Source organism: Cryptotermes secundus, unplaced genomic scaffold (genome assembly GCF_002891405.2).
Source record: "Cryptotermes secundus unplaced genomic scaffold, Csec_1.0 scaffold171, whole genome shotgun sequence".
NCBI classification, from domain to species: Eukaryota; Metazoa; Arthropoda; class Insecta; order Blattodea; family Kalotermitidae; genus Cryptotermes; species Cryptotermes secundus.
The window spans coordinates 1,874,615-1,900,643 of NW_019726223.1; the positions used below are offsets into that span (position 1 = coordinate 1,874,615).

The window sequence follows — 26,029 nt, forward strand, 5'->3', positions numbered from 1 at the left end:
TGGCAGATTTTCCAAGTTTTGTGAGGAATTTGATGTTAGCACGTTGTTCTGCATTAGCACTCAGCATTATTCCGACGGAGCTCAGAAACACGATCCGCTTCTAACAATGGTCGCGGCCAGACTAACCGATGCACGTGAATGAAACTTTGTGTGACGGTAGAGGGAAGTCCAAGGGTCAATGCCCTACCCTCCTCTTCGTCAATGACGTGGCCGGAAATGAGTCATAAAAGTAATCCGGTTTCTTTATTGCCACACCTTGTACAAATTGTACCTCCATTGCTGCACGTCGATTCGACGCTGTGGGAATGTGTTTACTGAGCCACTGCTTAAAACAGGTGTGGTATAATTGCCTATCTCTCGGCCATTGCATACTAAGAGTTCTACATGCTAAAATAATATCCAATACCGAAAAAGCACAGGTTTTAATATGCTCTTCTATATGGACATTTTTCATGAAAATGATGACAGAAAGGATACTGCTAACAGACCCACCTAGGAGCAGCAAGCATGTGTAGCACTCTATCAATGTACTGTTACCATAATCTCACCCAACATCTCGACAATGTTGCTGTATACAGAGATGGGGCTTTTCTATAACACACACACACAGATAGTTTTCTAACTTTGTTGACTGGTTCCACAGCTCAGAGCTCCATGGCGACCAGGGAACTGCTTCCCGCGAGGAGAATGTGAATTTTGTCAATGAATCAGCGTTCCTGATGGCCAATAATGTTTGGAACTAAGGGAAGTAATCAACTTGTGAGCTGCTTAATGGCATTATATTTCGCAGTGCGGTTCATGTGTGGGAGTTTGTTTATGCTTTGTCAGCAGTACGAGCAGACATTTGTTCTCAGTTACAGTTCGTAAGCCATGTGGTACCTAATGGTGTGGTACACTTCAGAGAAATGTGTATTTCTGTATGTCATCAATGTGAAATATGATTCTACTAGAAAGTGTTGGCAAAAATTTTGACGTCAATTTCGTGATGAAAGAGCTCCTAGCAGGCAAACAATTCATATTTTGGTGAATAAACTTTTATCAACAGGACAGAAAAACGTAGGTACCAAGTGCTTACTGAGAAGTTAAATTATTTAGGGGCCAGACTTGAATATACACCTAGAAAATCACTGAAACACCTAGCTCAAGAGACTGCAGTGTCAGTGCCTAACGACAACAGAACTGCTGAAGCTTAGACCTTATGAAGCAAACAGTAATCCATGCATGCCTTAAATCCATGAGATCCAGCTAGCAGTGTTCATTTTTGCAGTTGGTTTCTACAGTCTGTTGTTGATGGTGAGATTGATCCGCAATTGACATTCTTTTCTGATGTAGCGTGGTTTCACTTGCAGGTATACATAAATACACAAAATAATTGCTATTGGAATTCAAAGAATCCACATCTAACACACAAAGTCCAGTTCCATCCAGTGAAAGCTACTGTCTGGTGTGTTATAAGAGCAAGGATTGTTGTACCGGTGTTCTTTAACGAAAAAATGAAATGTGAAAGATGTATACATGTAGAAGGAGAGCATTTTCAACACCTCCTGCGATCTGTGAATTGTAACTACTTCATTCCGAACGTTAACGGCTGTCAGGCATGCTGATTCATTGCCAAATTTGTATCTGCCTTTCAGCAAGCCGCGCCCCGGTCGCCATGAAGTGCAGAGTCGTGATATATACATTGCAGATATAATTTATCTAACTCCCTTTCCTGCAATTTATCCTTTAAAAATCTGGATTCATGTTATGTGAGGGTTGTTCAAATGAAACCCATCTGTTGGGCCATATTCAATAGCAGCATTGCGAATGGGATAAATTTGAAGAATCCTCATGTGTTGTGTGGAAAAACCAACATTCAGTCCTAGCAAATACAGAAGCTAAGAACACTACAGTGAAAGATGGGAAGTAGCATTTAACATAACTGATCAGAAAAGCAAGCATATCTTGTATGCAACACACACTTTGTTGCTGAAGCGTATTTATTCTTAATACATACAGAGCCTCATATTTAACATTAGTATTCATCACACAGACTACATGGAAAGGTTTATTACTAACTGCATTTTATTACACTTTATTTTCTTAGATGGAGGTAGAAGTCAACAAAATGAAAACAGTTTCATTTTTGCAGTTAGAGATGATTTATGATTTACATTTTCTTGTGACAGCTGTAATGCTGAGCTACAAAGAAAACAATTTATTACCATGTTCATAAACGCCTAATAGTTAATGCCATCCTGAAATATATGCATGCAGCCCATTCCTTCACTCTCTATTTCTCAAAGCTTCATTTCAATTTTACCCTCTCATCTATGTCTAGGCCTCCCAATTCATTTTTTTCCAAGCAGGTTTCCTGACCATTATTTGCTACAAATTTTTCACTGCACCAAGCATTTTACATGTCTCTCTCCCATCTCATCCTCCTTGACTTAATTACCCTGATATCATTTGGTGAGAAGTACAAATTATGAAGCTTCTTGTTATACAAATTTCTTCATTCTCCTGAGACTTCCTCTTTTGGATCCAACTGTTCTCTTCAGTGGCCTGTTCTCAAGCAAACCTCATCTATGTTCTTTCCTTAGGGCAAGAAACCAAGTCACATACCCATATTAATTGGAAAGGACACTGATGAAAGCTATTATAACATCCTGGCTTGCAAGGGATGAGGAAAATAAACCACAGAGTTAAGAGCTGCATTTCAGTGGGCTGCTTTTTCCCCACAACGACATTCTTTGGGATTTTTAACACTTCACTGTTTCTGACACCTAATCAGAACATTGCACAAGTCAGAATTCTTAATCAAAATTATAACTCTCGTTATCTGCAGTGTACTGATAATCATGGATCATTTCATTGCAACGGCTGGACTTCAAAGTCCACCTTCAACATGTCTATGGATGTCATAAGAAACCGCTCCATCCTTCTCATCAGCAAGGATACTTTGCAATACTACGGGCAATTAGCCGATACCACTAAGGTGAGATTATGTGCACCTTTACCTCCATGCCCATTCTGATACCATCACATTCATAACTGACTCTCCTGTGTCACATCTCCCTTTTACATTCTGAACCGAATTTCTATATGCATTTCTCATTTACCACAAGTGTTCTACATGATCCACCACCACATCCTCCTTGATTTAATCAAAGAGGTAGCTTACAACTCCCAACGCCCTCACTCCATAACCAGTCAAATGCTGAGTGAAAGATGAACCTTTAAGTTAAAAACCGAAAATGTAATAATGTGCTGTCAGCTGAGGGCTACTGCAAAGCTCAGGTTGTGGTCACAGACGAGCATGAGCAACAGTAAGATGACAATCGGCAGGCAAAAACTGAATGGACTCAGAGAAAAGTCTGCTCCAAAAACAGAATTTACACAACAATACAGAAGAAACTGGAAGGGGGAGTGAAAGGCTGAGCTGTGACATGATTCTAAAAGAGATCCTAAAATATAAACCAAAAGGATTCAGAACAGAGGGAAGGCCTCCAAAATGATGGATGGATTCTGTTTTGTAATAACCATAAGAGGTCTCAATGATCCTGATGATGTTATCACCTTCATATACAGGGTGACACAAAAGTAACACTACTGTTTTAGGTGAGATTGGGGGCTGTCATGACAAGTTGTTCTTTTCAAGTTTGCAAGGCTATTACCACATGGGTACACGATGTCACCTGCATGCAACCATGAGAGATATAGATTATGTATCCACAATAGAGATAGTCAGTCTGAACAATTTTTTATAACACCATTCAGTAACACTGAAGTAGTCTTAAACTTTATTGCTACTTTCATGCCATCCTGCACAACTCCCATGTGATCTTTACCCATGAGGACTTTACCAAGTCTCTTTTAATATTTCTATCTTCTACATGTATCCTGTGTGGCATGTCTTTTGTGTTGCCGATGTTATGACCATAACAGTTCCACATAAAGAGTATAATTACGAACAATTTCATGGCCATGCTTCAGCTAAGTTAGCTAGTTCCTGACTTCTCCCCATGAAGGCCCAAGTTCAGTTCCGGGGCTATGTCGGATTTTTGTGAGAAACAACGTAGCATGAGTGTAGTATTCTCTTTTAGCACCACAGTTTTTCCATATTACTTATCATTCTATCATTGTTCCATACTCATCTATCATCAGTGGCTGGCACAATACGTCCATTTGAGGCTTCAGTTGATAAGGATTCAATCTCATGGCACGCCAAGAACATAAAAGTTCTTCATTATGTAATCTAATGCTTTATCTTTCACTTCATATCTCCACATATTTTCAATATTCTGTTCTCGCAGAATAACACAACCAGTGTTCAAGGTTTACCTGTCCAATTATGAACTGTATACAAACATGTAATCTTTTGTAATCAGCAGTATTTACAACTTCTCTGTATTACCATATCCATGTATGTTTATGTACCAATGCACTGACAGCTCAAATAGTTATTAACATGCGTGTATTTCAGTGTGAATTTCCACTTCGAAACAGCCTGTTCTATTTGTCCAAGCTAGTGCATGGTGCTGGATTATTTGTAATATTGTGACATATCAACCCACTGCTAGGCAATGCCTACAACACACACGTGCCAATATTTTGAGCATGCTGCATAATAGCTGGTGCCATATAAAAAGTAAAATTGTCCCTGTGCTTAATTAAACACCATATCTTGTGAGGGAGTGAAGTATAACTCCACACATTCTTAACCCTGGCATATGATGGAAGTCAATCATATCCCTTATGCTCATGGCAAATTTAACACCCAAGTAAAAAGGAGCCCTGCACCCATTGAATACGAGGCTGGGCAGACCCCAAGGCCGGTCTGGACGCCAAGCAAAATGGAATCTCTTCCCTTAGTTGAAAATCAGGCTGTGATTAGTCAGTCATACAGGCCAGAGCTTAGTCACAATAGCTTATTTTAAATATTATGTATTTCTGATGTCTTTGTTGCAACCCTTTCCTCCAAAGAACACATAAAAGGGAAACCTACTGCCTGTCCATCCATTGGCATATTTTACATCTGAAACTCTCAAATTAGACTTCTATTAATTTTCTTATAGGAACAGTCAATACTAAATGATGTTGGGGAAACTTAATTTTAATCCATAGCTGCCCAATGTCAGCTTGAAAGGAACCTTAGTATTTTCCTCACAAAACAGGTTATCATATAAAAATGTAGATCTTGATATAAAATAGAACAGAATGCAAAAAATATTCAAGAAATTCCTTCCATATTATTACCAATTCATAATTAAAATCGTTCTTCCACGCACTATTTTTTTTCCTTGGTACTACAGCCCCAGTGGGCCTAGGCCTACCTCCATGAACTCCGTTCACTTCGGTTTTTCTAGAGCTTACACATACAGTAGGACTCCTTGGGCGAGTGATCAGCTCGTCACAAGGTCTTTACTTGTAGACAAACACAGAAAAACGCACACAAACATTCATGCCCTGAGTGGGATTCGAACCCACGATCCCGGCTTCCGAGCGAGCGAAGACAGTGCATGCCTTAGACCGCTCGGCTACCGTGACCGGCTCCACGCACTATTATACCTGTCTATTTCCTGCTTCTTACTACAGATCTAACATAGAACACTTAAAAGATATGAAATTTTACTTCATACTCTTGCTAGTGTACATGGTGGCTGCTAAAGCAGTATCCAAATACTGCAGTATAGGTTTTAGGTGTGATTCAAATCCTCACTCCTTGATGCCTTGACCTGAGTGCAGCTTCTCTTCTTGTTCATTTTCTTCTTACTCTTCTTTTAGTATTGTTCACATTTTTACAGTTCACTCTATGAAAAGTCGCCGGTGTTATTTCTTCTTCGGAGTTTTAGCTACTCTATACTGTGACATCCTCATTAAGAACTACTGTCTTATCATGGAAGGGAGGTTTATGTGCCCCAATGACCTGGAGAGTTATTCTGGCAGAAGCATAAGCTCCTGATAGGGCCATTCATGCCAGACAGGTCAAAGGGTAGGGTCCTCCAGGTTTGAGGCTGAGTATGGGACTAACAACCCCACCCCTCCAAAAGTTTACTGTTATGAAACCAACAACAACAACAACAACAACAACAAGAAAATAGTTCTGTTTATGATCTAAGAAGTTGAGAAAGCTGTCCACATGCTTCATTAGGAACCCTGCACAGAGAGAAAGTACAGCTCTATACTGCCCTAACCAGGACACTAGGTGGAGCAGAGTGGCAAAGTTCACATCCTGGCCCCTTACTCCTTTGGGAAAGAGCCCTTATCCCTTTAAGCTGAGGAAGGTACAAAAGAACACACTGGGGCTTGCTTAATAGCACTCAACTGTGTTGAAGTAACAAAATGCAGTCTCACATGAATGAATGAATTAAATTACATGATGTTTTTAATTAAGTCTCTTTTACATAACACCACACTTGTATTGAAATCCTCAATGAACAAATGGGTTGTGGAACCTCAAGACAAACAGCTGCCAACAAAGCAGAAGATAACGAAGCAAACAATATGTAACTTTCATTCATAGCACATCTCTCATACTGAAGAACATGTCTACACCGAGGCCAAAGAAAGATGTCCCATGGATGGTGGGGATGATGCTGCTTGACGTTTCCCGCATTCTGCCTGTTTCTGTACTTCCCTCCAGCCCCCTCTGATATATATTACCCAGCTCAATACACTTGTAAATATCAAAGATTATCACATTATTATCACTACCAACATTCCTGGGAACAAAATGGCTAGATTACCAAGTAGGAATATAAGGAAGTATGCTAGATGGGGAAGCATAAGATCTTGGGGAAAATGTGGAGAGAACTTCTTTCTGCGTCTTCACTATAGCTCAATTCTATTAATCATCTGAATATTTACAAAACAAAACATGTTTGTTCCTAAACAGATGTTACTTCAAATTATTTTCAAAAAGAACTGTTCGTTCATGCATGAAAAAAAAAAAGATCAGGGGGAGTTCAATTGATTGGTACAGAGTAATTGTGTGTAGTGGTAACACTGTAATACCCTACACTTGTACTTAGGAGATGTCCAGCTCAAGGTTGCTCATTTTCCTGAGACTTCTGAGGTTTTCCTCAATCTCTCAAAGTGAATACCAGAACAATACTTTTCAACAGGGCACAATTCTAATTCTCCTATTGTGCAGGCAGGTTACAACACTTCCACTGCAACTCTGTGAGTCAGAGAAGGCAATAAAAAGGAAACCCGGTGCCCAGGGGTATAACTGGGCCACCTTGTCACTGGGGGACACAATTGCTGGGGCCTCTTCCTCCAGAACTGAAGCTGAATGCAAGGCTGATGACCTTGCTCTGTAAAAACAATTTACTTACTTACTTACTCACTCACTCATGGAGCTGAGCCCTTCTGGAGGAGCCGCCGATTTTGCAGCTACTCAAGAATTTCCCAGCATTTTATGGAACCCGAAGGTTCATCACTGTGTTCACAAGAGCCCTCCACTGGTCCCTATCCTGAGCCAGATCTATCCAATCCATCCCATCCCATCCTCTCTCTCTAAGATCCATTCTAATATTGTCCACCCTTGGTCTTCCTTGTGGTCTCTTTCCTTCTGGCTTTCCCACCAATATCCTATACGCATTCCTCATCTCCCCCATTCGTGCTACATGACCTGCCCACCTCATCCTCCTTGACTTGATCATTCTAATTATACTTGGAGAAGTGTACAATTATTGTTGTAAAATCTAAGGAAGTTAAAACTGGATGCAATCTGACAGAATCTTCTAAAAAAGGCTATGGATTAAAAGGGCTCCTTTGCCAATGATAATGATGATTTCTTACCTCTTCACCCTCCATAATCACTACCCCCCAAAAAAAAAGCCTTTACAGATGGTGAAGAGATTCAACCCCCCCCCCTTCTCTTTCCAGGCATTAATTCACAAATGTCTATATGGCATATTACTACAATGCAAAAACTTTCTATCAAGTTACTTGTGCCATTGTAAGGTGAGCCAACAGCAGTGAACTGCATATGATATACTTACACTTGATTGCAAATAAGAAGCTGGGAGATTCTCACTGATTTACATTGTCCCAGTGAAGTCTTGTTGAATAAAAAATATTTAGAATCTGGATATAAAATATTTGTCTTCAAGCATAAAATTTTAACATTTAGCTAGAAATACCACAATAAAATTTCATTTTGAACTGCAGAGAAACGATCACTACTACAAGATTATTATTATTATTATTATTATTATTATTATTATTATTATTATTATTATTTTATTATACACATAACCTATTACTGGTTTGCGCATGATTTAACAAAGATGATAGCATGTACAAATTGATGTTACGTTAATATTACAGTGAGTTCGGCTGCCATGAACCACACTTATGTGTCATGGGTCAGCTCAACTTCATGGCAAAGTATCTCATCCATCAACCTGACTTGGGACTCACAAAAACCCACCATATAATCAAAAGTAAACTGGGGAAATTACCTATGAGTAGCAAGCTGCATACCTACGCATGGGACTGGTTCTGAGTTCATGACAAAGCCTCCGCACATTATCAATTGGAGCAAGTGAAAGATGCCTTAAATTATATGTAGATGCCACAATTTAATTCCAGGAATGACCCCGTGAAAGCAAAGTTTGCTTACCTGTGCACTAGCGATTGCTGTCGCCTTTGAAATACTCTCCTTGTGATGCTATGTGCTTCATGAGACAATGGGGCCACTGCCGGAAACAGTCTTGAAATCTTAAGATTTAAGGTTTTCATGGCAGAGACTATGAAGTAAGCAGTCTTCTGGGATGCGGCACTCTGTAGATTTGGTGTTAACCAACGTTTCAGAGGAAAGTATTGCCTCCATCTTATTTTTCCTTCTACCCTGGAGATGGAGACGATACGTTCCTCCGAAACGTCAGTTAACACCACATCTACACAGTGAAACATTCCAGAAGACTGCTTTCTTCAGTCTTGAAACCGTCTTCCGGAATACCTCACAGTAATTTTGTCGCATTGCGTTGGATGTCAGGAATGTCAGCTAATCTTTGTCCCTTCAGGGCAATTTTTTAATTTTGGGAAGAGCCCAAAATCGCAGGGGGCTGAGTCAGGTGAACAAGGTGGATGGTCCACTTTTGTAATGGATTTCTTAGCCAGGAACTCACGAACTCTTAATGCATCTTGTGCAGGGGCACTGTCATGGTGGAGAATCCACTTGTCAGGCTAGAGTTCGGGTCTTCTCCTCTGAACAGATTTCTGTAACCTTGTCAGCACTTCCAAATAACACTGGCGATTCACCGTTTGTCCTTGTGCAATGAACTCTGTCCACATTTTCATCTGTCCTTTGCATTTTTGGCTGCCAAATTCTTGCCTTTCCTTGAACAGTCTATGCCATTCAAAATCACTTGATTTCTTCACAGTGCATTCACCATAACCCACTGTTAATATGGCTAACGTTTCACTTATCACTTTTACCAACTTCCCGTAAAATTTGATGTTCATCCGCTGCTCCAGATTCTTGTCACTCATTTTTTTGCCAACGGTATACCATAGACATGCTGTATTTCCTCTGCTGCTTGGAAACAAGTGACTCATTTGGCCTGTGGCTCATGTAAATGTAAGTTGAAATATGTCCAAGTCTGTTTGGGTACATGAGTTTGCCTGACTCAACACCCCAGCAACATGTTGCAGCCATTCCGGGAATTAAATTTTTGGACCTTGTATATACATACAGAGTGTAACTGAAAGGTGTAGACAAACTTTGAGCACAAGTTCCACATATCAAAACAAGAAAAAATGTCCATATCAACATGTGTCTGGAAACATTTAATTTGTGACATAGCTGAAAGAATACTGTATGGGAGAACTTTTGTCAGTGTTTTGTTCAACGAAGGGATAGGCGTTCCTCTGTTTCATCAGTGCTCTTTACAGATGAGGTATGTTTCGACTGAGACAGCATCATCGCTATTCACATCCAAACACATCGGGAAGAGGAGAATCCTCATGGTGTAATCAATTCTAGACACCACAAGCAGTCCAGCATCAATGTGTGGGCAGGGACTGTTAGTGACTGTTTGGTAGGCCCACATGTTTTGCTACACCAGTGTACAGGCAAATGCTACTGAGATTTCCTCTTATATGAGCTGCTAGTGCTACTGGAAGACGTACCACTGGCATCCAGAGAATGAATGTGGTACATGCAAGATGGTGCTCAGGCACATTTTAGTCATGCTGTACGAGATGTTCTCAGTAACATCAATCACAACCGACAGATAGGTAGAGGACCCACTGCATGGCCTCCATGCTTGCCAGATTTAAATCCTCTGGATTCTTACCTGTGGGGATACCTAAAAACCCTTATGTATGCAGCTCCAGTTGACAATGAGGCACTTCACCACTGCATTGTAGATGCCTGTCAGACTATCCACAACTACCCAGGCATCTCTGAATGGATGTGGTGATCCATGATGACATGTGTCGGAGCATGCATGGAATCTAATGGAGGAGAGTGTGAGCATTTATTACAAATATACTCTTTCAGCTATAACTCACAAATTAAATATTTCCAGACACATGCTAATATTTACAACTTTTCTTTTTCTGGTATGTGGAATTAGTGCCAAAAGTTTGTAGGCACCTTTCAGTTACATCCTGTGTACACAGACAGACAGACAGACAGACAGACAGACAGGTACGACAAGAACGTTCATAATTTTAGGAGTGTATATGTACATAGATATTGGCAGTGAGATTCATAAGATGAATGAGAATAATTATACAGAGGCCACAGAAGGAAGTCCCATAGGCTTTGAAGATGATAGCACTCAAGGCCTCCCACACTGTCTACTGTTGTATTCACTTCTAGCCCCGTATCACCTACTTCAACTAGGTCCAAGTGCCTGTCGCTAAAGAATATTATCATTACCAAAATCTGTGTGAACAGAATAGTCGGACAGCTGAGGCAAATATAGACAAATACACAGGAAGAGGAAGTGCAACAGATTAATGGAGGTACAAAAGGGATGGATCCACGCACTTCATTCTGTGGCCTCAGTGTACATATAATATACTGGACCTTACACATCATCCAGATTCATTTTCTTTAAACACTATACTTTGGAAAATGGATGTTTCCACTTTCTGGCATGCCATATGTATGCGTAATTCTTAACAGGGTTTTGGATTAGATATTGGAGTTATTGTCCACTTTACCATATGACGCATGATTACAAGGAATTATGCCATCGCTAATATTCACACTTTACAAATCACCATAGCACCCACTAAGTGTTTTCCAGCCTGCTGTGTCTTCACCAGGCCTTTTCTAGTAACGGCTTCTAATTGTGGAGATTCTTCAGCTTCCGCGCTCGAAACCTCTCTGTATTGAATTGAATTGAATTTATTTACATTCTATAAATCCTAAGCAGGTTAGTACCTTTGGATACAGAACAAGTCAAAATGTTACATACATAAGTACAGGCAATTTTAGCTTAAAAATTAATATAACTTAATTTTACATCATTCTCTATTTACATTGAAGTATTCATCTAAAGAGTAGAAGGAATGAGCATGTAGATAATTCTTTAACTCTGATTTAAACTTTTTAGTATCATTGCCCAAGTTTTTAATACTTTGTGGCAGATTGTTGAACACTTTTATGCCAGTAAAGTAGACTCCTTTTTGATATACTGATAAAGTTGATGAGGGTAGGTGGAAGTTATATTTTTGTCTAGTATTCATGTTATAGACATCAGAATTTAATTTGAATTTATCTTTGTTGTAAACAACAAATAGGAGAAGCGATAATATGTATTGCGATTGAAGCGGTAGAATTTTTAATTTCTTAAATAATTCTCTACATGAATCTCTACTTCTACATCCTGTAATGATTCTTATTATATTCTTTTGTATTTTAAAAATTATTACACTATGTGAAGAGTTCCCCCAAAATATTAATCCATAGTTCATAATAGAATGAAAGTAGGCATGGTAAACCATCTTCAATGTTTCCTGTGACATAAAAGGCTTAATTGATCTCATCGCATAGCAAGCTGCATTTAATTTAGGTATAATTTGTTCAATATGTATTTTCCAAGACAGTGTACTGTCTACATGTATTCCAAGGAATTTTGTATCAAGTACTTTACAGATTAATTTGTTGGCATAACTGATGTCCAGATCAATTTGGTGGTTGTTTTTAGTTGTGAATGATATGTAATGGGTTTTATCAAAATTTAATGAGAGTAAATTGGCTTCGAACCATCTGTTTAAGGCTTCAAATACAATATTTATGTCATTTTTAAAGTTGTCAAATTTAGAGTTCTTAAATATTATACTAGTGTCATCTGCATATAGAATTGGTTTAGATTTATTGTTGATGGTTTTAGATAGATCATTTATGTAGAGAAGAAAAAGTAAGGGACCTAAAATTGATCCTTGTGGAACACCGTGCTTTATAATTCCCCAGTTTGAAAATGCATTATGACTGGAGTTTTTATTATTTATTTCAACTCTTTGATACCTGTTTTTGAGGTATGATTTGATCCATTCATTAGCTTTGCCAGTTATTCCATAGAAATTTAATTTCGATAGTAAGATATCATGATTAACACAATCGAAAGCTTTTGCTAGATCACAGAAAATCCCTCCCACAATTAATCTGTCATTGAGAGCACTTAAAATATCGTTAGTTAGTTCATAGGTTGCTTTTTCTGTTGTTAGGTCTTTCCTAAATCCAAATTGCTCTTTGACTAATATGTTGTTAGAATTTAAGTGTTCAAGTAGTCTATTATACATAACTTTTTCAAAGACTTTTGAGAATGAAGTCAATATGGATATTGGTCTGTAATTAGAGATGCATTTTCTCTCTCCTTTTTTAAAAAGTGGTTTCATTACAGCGTATTTTAAGCGTTGAGGAAAAGTACCTGATGATAAAGATTTATTACATAGATGATTCAAGGGTGAACTGATGTAAACAGAGCTTGCTTTAAGTAATTTGGTAGAGATTTCATCATATCCATGTGAATTTTTGGGCTTAAGGGATTTAATAATGTTTTCAATTTCCTTCCTTGTTGAGAATTTGAGATTGATATTTGGAAATGAATTGTTAAAGGCACGAGACAGATAGTATATTGGATTATTATTATTATTATTATTGGAATATGTTTTCTCAGCTAATGAAAGGAAATATTCATTAAATGCACTTGCGATAGCTTGTGGATTGTTAGTGGACTTCCCTTCAATATTCAAACTTTGTACGTCTTCATTAACAGATTTCTTTCCTGATTCAACTTTCACAATATCCCAGGTGGTTTTAATTTTATTGTTTGATTTTAGAATTTGGCTGTTATAGTTATTCTGTTTGGCTTCTTTAATGACTTTTGACAAAATTTTACAGTATATTTTGTAGTGACTTTTTAGTCTTGGATCATTACTGTCCCTACTGGCCAAATATAGTTGTCTTTTGTGTTTACATGAAGTTTTTATTCCAATTGTTATCCAGGTGGATTTGTTTTTATTTTCATTTTTGACTATTTTTAAGGGAAAGCTTGAATAAAAGATCCTCAAGTATGTGTTCATGTGTGTGTATGGCGGTTCCCTTCCAACTGTCCCTTAACTGTTGCTGACTCTTCTTCAGACTACCATATAGAACTGACTTGATTGCCCGTTATCTTCCTTATACTTCTTCGGCATGGCCTGCGCAGACAACATAGTTTATTCTCGTACATGTATCCGTTGCCGCGGGAACGTGTTTTCCAAGCCGTTCCTTAGCAGTGACCGTCTATTCTTACTTATTAAGAATCTGCTGCCTAGCAATGTACGTTTTTCTGTCGTGTGTTTTGCGGCCGTTACCTAGAAACGAATGTTGTTTCAGAGCCATTCGCTAGCAAAGGAGCGGCCGTTGGGAGTGGCAGAGGACTAGCCACTGTAAGAAGCCGTTATAAGGCAACTGCTAGTGAAGACACTGCGGGATGTAAAAGAGCGCGATTTTGTACAGTGTGGATATAGCGATAGTGTTACAGTTATTTGTAGTTACGACCCGTAAGCCAATCACAGTGATATCTGGTGTAATTCAGTGAGACTGTTATAAACTTGTAGTTACGATCCGTAAGTGGCCAATAAACCCAATTATCCCAAACCCCGTCAATATCCAGTCTAACACCTGACAACTGGTGTCAGAAGCGGGATTGGATTGAGCTGTGAATTGAGCACCGTCAGAGTTGAAACCTGGAGATGGATTTTGAACGTCTGGTAGCCGCCACGAGAGAGTTCGAAGCCGTGATACATGACCAAACCAAAATAGGGGCTGAAATGAAAACCAATCAAGAAAAGATGGACGATGGAAAGGAAGAGATGAAAGCCCAGGTGGGTTCCCTCGTCTCCAGGATCGATACCAACCAAGAAAAGAATAAAGAAGAAAATGAAGACTGGTCAAGTGGAAATGAAAGCCACAGTAAGCGCCATCTTACAAAAGATGAAATCCTGGCGAGAAGGGAAGAAGGCCCATCCGGAGAAGCGGGAGGCAAATCCAGAAGAAATGAAGTCTGTAGCAGTGCACGAGGAAGCCCCTAAACAAGGGGCCACAGTGAAAACTGTCAGAGCATTGAAGGAACGGTATGGGGACCGGCATCTAGCCATAGGGCACCACCAAAAACTGCAGAAATGGACCCAGGGCGATGGTGGGTCCTGAACGAAGTTGGTCGCCACTCACAGAGGGATGACCTGCTGTGCCATTCCTGCATCACGCAAGGGACACGGTCATCAGGGACCAGGCAGGGACAGTGTGTTGCAAGAGGAACCTCGGAAGGATATACGTTCGAGACTGAGACTTAAAGGATCAAATGTGTCTGAGGAAGGAGGGATCATCCGGCAGGATTTTGAGGAAGACGGCAAGGCTGTAGATCGCAAACAGTCGTGACTTCCACTAAACTATGGAAATGAGTAACTGGGCATTGTGAATGGGTCAGCCCCCTCCGAAACGAAAGAAGAGACTATACACAGAGTACGAGCCAGAACTTTTGCCCCCTTCGATCGGAAAAGCAGGAAGGTGGTGGTACACCTGGACCGACTGGCACCTTATCAGGGAACCGCTCGAGAAGAGCGGTCTTAAGGAGGGAGCACCAGGAGCAGTTGGAGAGTGATCACTGTGACAATCGAGCCACGGGGGAGAAAGGTGAGACCGATCAAAGACACCACGAGCCCTGCCCTAGGAAAAGAAGAACCGACAGTACTCCTGTTGGCTGTTCGAGACGAACAGCCTTAAGGAAGGAGAAATATAGCGGGTAGGTCCCTTACTAGACAACGACCATGAGACAGGGAAATATACCAGAGCCGTTCCTGGGTAACACACTTCGCAAACAAAACACGTTCCCACGGAAACGATATGAGCAACATCACATGGGTTGTGCTTTCTCTTGGTCCATGCCGAGGAGTTAGAGGCAAGACGAAGTGAAGATTAAGTTGAGTTGTGGCATATGTGGCAGACGGTAATGACGTAAGCGGACAATGTTAAACCCATTTCCAGGAAACGACTATTAACGACTGAGAGGACTTTACGTGTGCTGTAGTTACAGTGATATTTGGAGTGTGTAAGTCAGTGAGACTGTTATAATTTCATGTAGTTACTATCGTTAGGTGGTCAATAAATCCAATTATCCAAAACCCCGCCGATCGTCAGTCACACGTCACAGTATAGTAAATTAAGGCTGTCCCTGTACTTAAATAAACACGATGCCATAAAGGTGTATGGGGGAGTGGATGAATAGATCCATGCATACTTAACTTTGGAACCAGATCCAGTCTGAATAGTGTGGAAAAGAAAAAAATATCTTCCCTTATTAGAAATGAAACCCCAATTTGCCGGATGTCCAGCCTGTAGCCAGGTGGCTATACTCACTGAGCTACTTGGCTCCAGCATATTATAATTAATATTATAATTAACTATAATTATAGTTGTTCATAAATTTATGAAGCAATGTTGTTTCTGTGCTTAATTACCAGGCATTGAAGATGTGTGTGTGTGTGTGTGTGTGTGGGGGGGGGGGTGAAGCTATAGTTCCATGCATTTTTAACCCTGGCACTAGATATGGAGTTGAGTTGTCAGCTTTATGCTCCGGCCGCTCTACCCTCGAGGAAAAAGCCCCTGAAACCCATTACATAAGAGGCTGGGTGGACTCTAGAGCTGGTATGGACTGTGTGGAGAAGAGAAAAGTCTGTTGCCCCTGCTGAGAATCGAATCACGATTCCCCAGTTCTCCAGCCTGCAGCCTACCATTTGAGATTGAGCTTTGCAATTCTGTACAAAATGTGCACAGTGGGCAGTGACATGTTTACATTCCCCCCACATCCTCCTAGCTCCTATGGTTGCAACGTCGAGTCCTGAGCTGTAGTCCCTGTACTAACTGATATATTCCACTTCCTACCATAAGTTATGGATGTTGACAAATCTGTTCTTTTGCAATTATAATTTACATTTTTTACTCAGTGGGCCACCAATGACACATGTGAACAGTAATCATATACTACTGTGATCCAAGTTCAATGAAAAGAGCCAAATAAATGCTAAGTTATGCATGCATAATTGAACAGCTGTTTATGTAAGTGGCTGTGACTGCTGAGATGAAAGGTGCCTATGTGTGGGGTAACCTTAATGTCAGCTGTGAGTGACGCAACCTCAATATCATGACATGCTTAAGTCAGGCTGTTACAGAAGTGAAAGTGAAGTGTTACATCACGCAAGTACATGAATGTCTCATTGCCAAATGCCTTCATAAACAAGGGCATCCACCCTTCATTTCTTTACTGTATCCATGAACATTCAGAATTGGGATAGCTAAGTCAGTAAAGTAAATCAAGCTGTAATGCTTGTCACTTGCATTTTGGACATTCTTGTTTCTTCTTTAATACACTCTCAGTATCTGGACTATGTACCCACAGACATGGTAAGATGGATGATATATGATTAATCGAAAAGGATTTGGAAGGAAGCTGTCATTCTGTAACCAAGGCCCCAACCCAACATTTGTCTTTTGGGACTCAGCAAACCCATAAGAAACCTGTTAGATAGCTGGTGTCATGGCTGTAATTCAAACAGAGTACCTCTCAAATACATATCTCATATCTAAAGCAACACTGCTATACCAACCTACTTGGATTGGGAGGTACTAAGTTCTAATCCTGGTTGAGATTCCGGTTATCCTGAGATTTTTTTGTGGGAGATGGGAAGGACACAGAGCATGCACGTGGAGATGAAAAAAGCACATGAACTTTTAGTCATCAAGCCTGAACGCAAAAACCAACCAGAAAACATACACATACCTGGCAGGATAGCATTAAAACAGATCTTAGAGAAACAAGGTGTGTGGCTGTCGACTCGATCTATTTAGCTCAAGACAAGGACCAGGAGAGGGCTCTTGTGAGCATGGGTAAGTTTCTCTGGATTTCATAAAACATGGAGAACTTCTTGGTCAGTTGAACAACTATCAGCATTTCAGAGATGACTCTGCTCTTTTTATTTCATTTGTGTGTGTGTTTGTGCGCAAACTGAAATTTATGTTCAATTCTCTTACAAAACGACTAAACATAAACACAACTTAGGAGTTGTCTTTGCATTTCTTAAGTTTATTTCTTTCAAAGCACATTAGTAACTATAGGTACCACCAGCTTTAATTACACACTAAAACCCTGCATTGTGTCCACCGAGTGTATTTACGAGTTTTGTATGGTTATTACAATAAACAGAAATTAAATCCCTGAACAGCATTAACTGGATGGTCTTTGTATTGGATAAGTAGCATGTTTTCTGTAATGTAGGAACTGAATTCTGAAATATTATTTAGATCAACTTCAGGCTACAAAGTGTTGATTTGCTGTTTATTTTATGCACTGGTGAAACACTGTTATTCATTCCGTTTTTCCCTCTTCCTTGCTACAAGCCCAGCCCATCATAGCCCTAAATTCGTTATCCTAGCAATAATGGGTGGTCAGTACAATTTAAATAAATAAAGATTCTAAAGTATAAATCTAAAGTGTGTGGGGTCTGAGGTAAACCTTGGAAAAAATAGAATGAGTATGTGAAATCAGAATAGACTTCATAAAGTGAAGAGGCAGAAGATATTTATGATACTTAAAAATTGTCCATAAAAGTAAATGTGAGTGAGATAAGAGATAATCTTTTAATGCATGCTTAAATATAGCTACAGCATGATTTAAACTTTTAATAATAATTCATTCCTGTACAGTGTACTCCTTTTTGATATCTAGTTACATCAGCATTTGGCACACACAAGTTATGCTTATGTTACACACATCCGAATCTGTGTGAAACTTCCCCATGCTATCCACTTCAAACATCAGTAATGAGAGTAAGAGTTTGCTGGCAAGGGGCAACTAGATTCAATTTCTTCAACAATTCAACATAACAGACCCTCTTTTTAATTCTTCTCATTATTTCTGTGATTTTCTTTTGTCTTAAAGCTTTCCAGTTATATGATCCCCAGAAGATTGCTCCATATGACATGGTGAAGTGCAAATAAGCAACATGAATTAATTTGAAAGTACCTCTGTCAACAGAAATTATATTCACCTTAAATATGACATAGGCTAGTATGTCAGTTTCATTGATGGACCATATACTAATATTGGTAAAATTCGCTTAGTGGGGGGGGGTGGACTCCAACTGGGTCAACTTGGCACGGTGGCCACTGATTGGCCTATTGTAGCCTGCCCCAGGTGATTATGATGATGCAGAATTTGGTGGAATGAAGATTGGCAGGGGAAACCGAAGTACTTGGAGAAAACCCACCCCATTGCCACTTTGTCCGCCACAAATCCCACTTAACCAGACCCAGGATCGAACCCGGGCCGCTGCGGTGGGAAGCCAATGACTAACCGCTTGAGCTATGGTGCGGCCTTTCAATATTGGAAAACACAAGATGTTATTTGAAAACCCACCACACATCTTTGGCCAATCCAGAAGGATGCCCACATAATACTTGGATCAGCATTTTCCATGTGTGTTCAGTGCAATGGACAAGCCTACATGCCAACAAATCACATATATAACCCTACCAAACCTCCACAGGCGCCAGAAATGATCCTCTGTTACACTCACATTCCTGGCACCTTCATAAAAGGTTCATATTCAAATGGTGAAGTTGCAGTTCTGAAATACAGCAAACTTGGAATTTGAAACATTAAACTCTGGTATCCCATACAGAGCAGGGAAATGTTCAGGTCCAGCACTGATTTTATCCAACATATCTTTAGTCAGCATTCAGCATTTTGATTCAGTTCTTAATCCAATAATGAATATGTCTATCTATAATAGTTACGACTGTATTAATACTTTTTTCTGTTTGGAACTACTAACGTCCTTTAAATTTTATTAATCTTATCCTTACTTTTCACATGGGTATATCATACACAAACACTCATTTCAATGTGTAACTCTCATGTGATATTTTGACATGAAAAACAACACAGCTGAGTGAACACTTAATATAGCAGCAAAGGCATTATATAAAATCCCACTTCATGATAGCTGTTCAAAGATTTATTAGAGTGATATTGGATAGAAACTGTGATGTGCATAAGCTATTGGCCTGTTGGTTATGTCACAAGTCCAAATCTGCACATTGCAAGTTGAAAATAGTAGTGTGACCCTCCCGTCACACCAGCTGAAAAATTTGTGGAAGGCTCTCAAAGTACATTCCTATATATTTCATTTCATTTCATTTGTTCACCTTCCATATATCCTGTCGAGAATACATTCTCATGCGGATGTGGAGATTGTCCTAGTCACAGTCACAACCAAGAATTACAGTTGTCATCCAATAGCATACACATTTGTAATAAAATACTGATAAACATATACAATATAATAAATAAGTTAATTTCAGTAGTAAAAGTAATGGCAAACCTTATACAATTTGTACAGTTTTATACAAGTCCATTAATTAAAAATTCAATAGTTAAAACACAATGTCATTAATGAGTTTTGTATAACATACATTAATTATATAATAAATTGAAATAAAGACTAGTATACAGTGATATAAAGATTGTGTATATCTAAAATAAGCATCTAAAAACCAGAACAAAGACTGACAATCTTGTCTTCTTTTAATTGTAAAGCAAGACAACTACTCGCATCTTAAAAAGATTTATAACCAAAATATTTCTGTAAAGAATAAAAAGAATGTAAATATAAAAATTGTTTTAATTGTACCTCAAAACTCTTAGTGTCGCTCGATATATCCTTAATATGTTGTGGTAGATTATTACAGACCTTTGTTCCAAAACAATAAACTCCCTTTTGGTATTTACTCAAATTTACAAGAGGCTGATGGAGATTATTTTGCCGTCTGGTATTTATTCTATGAATCTCTGAATTTACTATGAATTTGTTTCTGTTTCTTATCACAAAAGAGCATAAGAGATAGTATGTACTGAGATGCCAGGGGTAAGATTTCTAATTCTCTAAATAAGTTCCTGCACGAATCCCTCCTTTTGCATCCCAACATAATTCTAATTATATTCTTTTGCATTCTAAAAATTTTTACTATGGGGTGAGTTACCCCAAAAGGGTAAACTATAACTTAGAATTAAAATAAGAGCGATAAACCATTTTTTAGGTATTTATGGATGTGTATGGTTTAAGTGATCTTATTATGTAGCAGACTGCACTTAGTTTAGAACTAATGTACTCAATGTGGTATTTCCAGCTCATTGTCATCAATGAATATTCCAAGAAATTTAATATTGGATATAGATATAATTTGTTTTTTATCATATACAACTTTTATTTCAGATTTAGGATTATTATTTCTAGCTCTAAATTGAATGTAGTGGGTTTTGTTAAAATTTATAGAAAGTTGGTTTACTTTGAACCATTCATTTATATTATGAAAAGCATTGTTTATATTTACACAGAGATCATAATAGTTTGAACTTTTAACTAACAAACTAGTGTCGCCTGCAAATAATATAGGTACAGTTTTATCATTTATAGTTTTGGGTAAATCGTTTATATAAATGAGAAATAACAATGGACCCAGAATCGAACCTTGCGGGACACCATGTCTAATTTTTCCCCATGTTGAAAATTCATTGAGATTAAGATTTATATTTGTAATTAAAACCCTCTGATATCTTTTTCTGAAATAAGATTCAAGCCGTAGTTTAGCTTTACCTTTTATCTCACAGAACTCCAATTTCGACAACAGAACCTCATGATTAACACAATCAAAGGCCTTTTCTACGTCACAAAAAATTCCTGCTATTAAGTTTTTGCTGTTTAAGGTCTCACAGATTTCATTCACTAACTTGTACATAGCCTCATCTGTTGAAGATTTTGTTCTAGGATCAAACTGTTCTTCCACTAAAATGTTACTGTTATTTAAGTGCTCAATCAATTGAATGCTCATAGCTTTTTCTAATACCTTAGAGAACAAAGTTAAAAGTGATATAGGACTATAGCTGGAAATATTTGATTTATCACTTTTTTTAAACAGTGGTCTTATTTCTGAGTATTTTAAACGATCTGGGAAAATTCCTTGTGATAATGAATTGTTGCATATGAGAGTCAAAGGAGAGCTAATGAAAAAGGAACTCATTCTTAATACTTGTACGTTAGTGGATATTTCATGATATCCATAAGAGTTTTTTGCTTTGAGAGATTTAATTACATTTTCAACTATCTTAGTTGATAAAGATTTAAGTTTAATATGTGGAAAGGGATTTATAAAAGTTTTCATTAAATACTGAATAGGGGTAGTGCCTGGAAGGTAACTAATATTAGTATTATTTTGTTCATATTTTGCATTTTTATTTTCAGCTACAGATAAAAAGTAATTGCTAAAGGTTTCTGCAATTACTTGTTTTTCTCTAATCCATTTTCTGTCCACCTTTAATGTGCATATTTTTTCAATATTTGGCCCCTTATTAGTTTCTAATTTTACTATATGGTTTTATTTTTATTTTTGGAAATTTGAATTTTATTATCATATTTTAGTTTTTTAGCTTCCTTACTGACCTCAGATAAAATTTTACAGTATTTTTATACCAGTTTCTTAATTCTGAATTATTACTGTTTCTACATGCCATATAGAGTACTCTTTTACGTTTACAGGATGTTATTATTCCTATAGTAATCCAATCACTTATTTTATTTGAAATTTAAATTTTTTTTTGGTTGGAAAACTAGAATAGTATATTTTCAAGTAAGTGTCTAAAAAGGAGTTAAACATTATATTAACATCATCACTAGAAACTGTGTTGTGTCCCATGTTTCATAACTTAGTTTAATTAAAAAGTCATTTATTGTGTTTATTTATTTTCCTTATTATTTTAAATTGTTTAGCATGTGATCTCATGTTTATTGTTTTAAATGTTATGGATTGTGCATCATGATCAGACAATCCATTTATTATAGGCCTTATAGAATAATTTTCTCTTATAGTAATATCGATGAAAATATTATCAATGGCACACACACACACACACACAAAGTAACATAAATGTAGGCAGTAAATGAACCTCTCCTCCATGATCAGCAACAATGTGATGTTACACTATTCCTTCTTTATAACATTACATAAGCTATTTGAGTTTGTTGTATCAACTGAATAGTTATGGAATTCTAGAAGGAATGTGTGTCACAATAAACGGTCTGAACACTACTACCAACATGAGTAATTTTGGGGTAAGTGCCATAAACAGACCTGGGATCCTGTATCACTCTATAAAAGTAAAGATTTCTACGCTATTCTTGAGTACCGTTCGAAAACACAAATACAATGCTTAGAAGTTACGCCCTGCCATATTTTTAAATTAGGACACTATATAATAGTTGGCATGTCAAAATAAAAGTTTTAACTATAATACTGTATTTGCAAGAAACTGGTGTATGGGCTTACCATATTCCCATGCATTTGCTGGTTCTAAATAACCTGTAACCAAATCGTCTTCTTCCTCTGGAAATGAAACTTTCCGGGGTTCTCTCTTCCGATGATTTTCGGAATGGGAACGAAGACAAGGCAGTATTACTTTCAAGGTCGGTGATGCTTCCACAGATTTTGGAAGCATTTTTGACTCTTCACTCATTATTTCTCCCTTTTATTAATAACATGTGTCCTACAGCGGATATTCAAGCACCAACAAGTTACGATACACACACAACAAAATGTCACAGCACCCAGCCACAACACTCACACTTCACCAGTCGCCATATTGACGAAAACATCTATTCCTTCTAGGAATAATCTTTTCCTTGTAGCATCACGGCAATGAAATGAACTATAACAAAGAGTTATGAATCAATTACACAACCCAAATAAAAAAGTAAACAGAATTAGCCTGACAGATTGCACTAGCGGTCTGAAAACTACTGCCATCTATGAGTTAAACAAGTAATACAGGCGGTAATTTTGAAACAAAGAATTGCAACACGTCCCATTGACATAACCTCTTCCAGTGGTTCTGAATTTATGGAATAAATAATCTCCGTCTTGGGTTTGGCTCGTATTAGTCTGTTTCAACTCCACGCTACAAACTGACATTGATCTTGTAACATTTGTGGGGCAGCACTTTCATTTCATTTCATTTCATTTATTTCGTGTCCATGGATCATTATACATGATATAAGACATGTCATTCTTGTGTAGTTATAGTATAATAAGTTTCATGATGTTACTATTTGGGGGGGGGGGGGCTGCATGTGAAGCATGCAGTGCAACGTGGAATTTGGGTACCAACTCAGCATTTGCTCTGGGACCAAGGAAAACCACGGAAAACCTTGATCGAATTGGCCGGTCACAAGACCTCCCAGATACACTGGTTTCTAGCAGCACCACTCCCACCGCCTCGGCTAAATATCCCATAGTCCCTGCTGTGTTTTCTCCAGCACATGGCGTCCTAAGCTTGTCTGGGTATTTACTACTTATGCCACTTTGCAAACATATCTGATGTGTGGGACAGTAGAATGAAAATAGGTTACAGCTGTTCATCCAATAAAACATACATATGGCTCTGTATTACAACCTTCATGTCAATATTCAGTCGTCCAGTCTTGCTCTGCCTTTTCATATGACACACAAGGTGGTATCAGAAAGTTACCAGACTATTGTTGTTAATTTAATTTCATATAGTTTCATGGATCCAATCATCTCCCTGTATGGCTGGATATAAAACATGTCACATATTACAAATTCATGATGACTACACATCATACGTCCTTGGTCCAACAAAATATATAATCAGGCCTCATGCAGACAGCACAAGTTGTTAAGACTACACACACGGGCTGTGGAAAAACCACTGTCAAATTCTCACCTTGCCATTCCACACACACTGGCCAGCCATGTAATAAATAATGCTATATTATCTAGTGAACAGTTTGGGTTTAGAAACGTTTAAACTTCTAAATGATATTTTACAGGCCTTAAATAATAAGGAACTTGTGGGAGGTATTTTTTGTGACCTCGAGAAAGCCTTTGATTGTGTTAATCACGACTTATTAATGAAGAAACTGAAATTCTATGGAATTGTAGGCAATGCATATGCTCTAATCGAATCATATCTCAGTGATAGGTATCAGTGAGTCCTCATTGATGATAAATTAACACATTCTTATACTTCAGAATGGGGGAAGATTAAACATGGAGTGCCCCAGGGATCTCTACTTGGACCAATGCTTTTTCTTTTGTACATAAATGACCTACCTAAAGTTGCTAATTATAACTCTAAGCCAGTCATGTTTGCTGATGATACCAGCATTATTATTAGTAATCCTAATTTAGAAAATTTTAAAAAAGATATTATTTCCTCTTTCAGGCAGTTGAAGGAATGGTTTAATATCAATTTGTTGTCATTAAATTATAACAAAACTCAGTATATAAAATTTAGAACCACTAATAGCCAAAGAATTCAATTATATATGTTATATTAATAAATATATTATTAACAATATAAATACTCGGTTTTAATTATTACTGTTGATAGCTCCTTCTCAGGGAAGCACCATATTGATGGACTTATGGTTAAATTAAGCAAAGCATGTTATGCTATTAGATCATTAAGACACTTTGTGTCCCATGAATCACTAAGGATGATTTACTATTCTTATTTTCATGCAGTTATGTCATATGGTATAATCTTCTGGGGGAAATTCCCCTTACAGTATCAATATATTTAAACTACAAAAAAAAAAAGGCCANAAGGCATTTAATCACTTACTGCCTTGCATAAGAAATTGTCTGATAATAAGAATCAATTTAAAAATACTCTAAAAAAACTACCTTCTACCGAATTCTTTTTATTCACTGAAGGATCTTTTTAATAGTAATTACTAATTTAAATGTGAAATTTTAAGGTTTTATCTATCATAAGTGCTTTATATTGGCATAAATATGTTATCATCTACCTTTTGGTATGATGATTTTTTATAATATTAAATTTAAGATGTTGTTATGTTTAATGTTAAAGTAGGAAGATAAACAGTTTGGTTTATTGTTTGATCTGACCTATGCTTATTTTCATAGCATGTGTATTTTAGTTACTTGTCTGTGACTGGTTCTGTATCCGTCAGGCATATTTGTAGCCTAGATTCGATCAACAGAATTTTACAATGGAAATAAATAAATAAATCAATACAGTTTCATTATAAGATACAAAATTCATAACAATTTGTAACTACAACAGTGAAAGAGGTGAGAGCGGAGGCCAAGTTCACACTTCCACAAGCCTACTGCATCAGTCTTCCACGTCTTCCACGTGTCATTGCACCGTGAACACGCACTGTTTTACATGAGTGATTTTCGACTTCATGTTTCGTTTTTGTCACTGATGGCTGGCAAAATCCAGCAACGTGCTCCTATCAAATTTTGTGTGAAGCTTGGTAAATTTGCTACTGAAACCCCTGAAATTCTTCATGAGCTTTTTGGAGAACATTCTTTAACCTTTAAAACGCCAGACTTTTGAAATGGTGGTACGCTTGAGCTGGCCGGAGTTTATTGAAATGCCTGCTGCTGGTGCACGTTTAAATGCCCATTGCTACTCTGCATTTAAATGCTCGTTCC

General features: G+C 37.9%; 1 protein-coding gene across 2 annotated transcripts in view; it reads right to left on the reverse strand.

Moving 5' to 3' along the window:
• Positions 1 to 23,265, reverse strand: part of LOC111863928 — a 54,413-nt gene extending 31,148 nt beyond the window's left edge. For both annotated transcript variants that reach the window (XM_023850752.2, XM_023850753.2), the window contains exon 1: positions 22,871 to 23,265. In XM_023850752.2, coding sequence (XP_023706520.1) covers positions 22,871 to 23,057 — 187 coding nt within the window. In that variant the 5' untranslated portion in view covers positions 23,058 to 23,265. The remainder of the gene's footprint in view (positions 1 to 22,870) is intronic.
• Between the last annotated feature and the right edge of the window lie 2,764 nt (positions 23,266 to 26,029).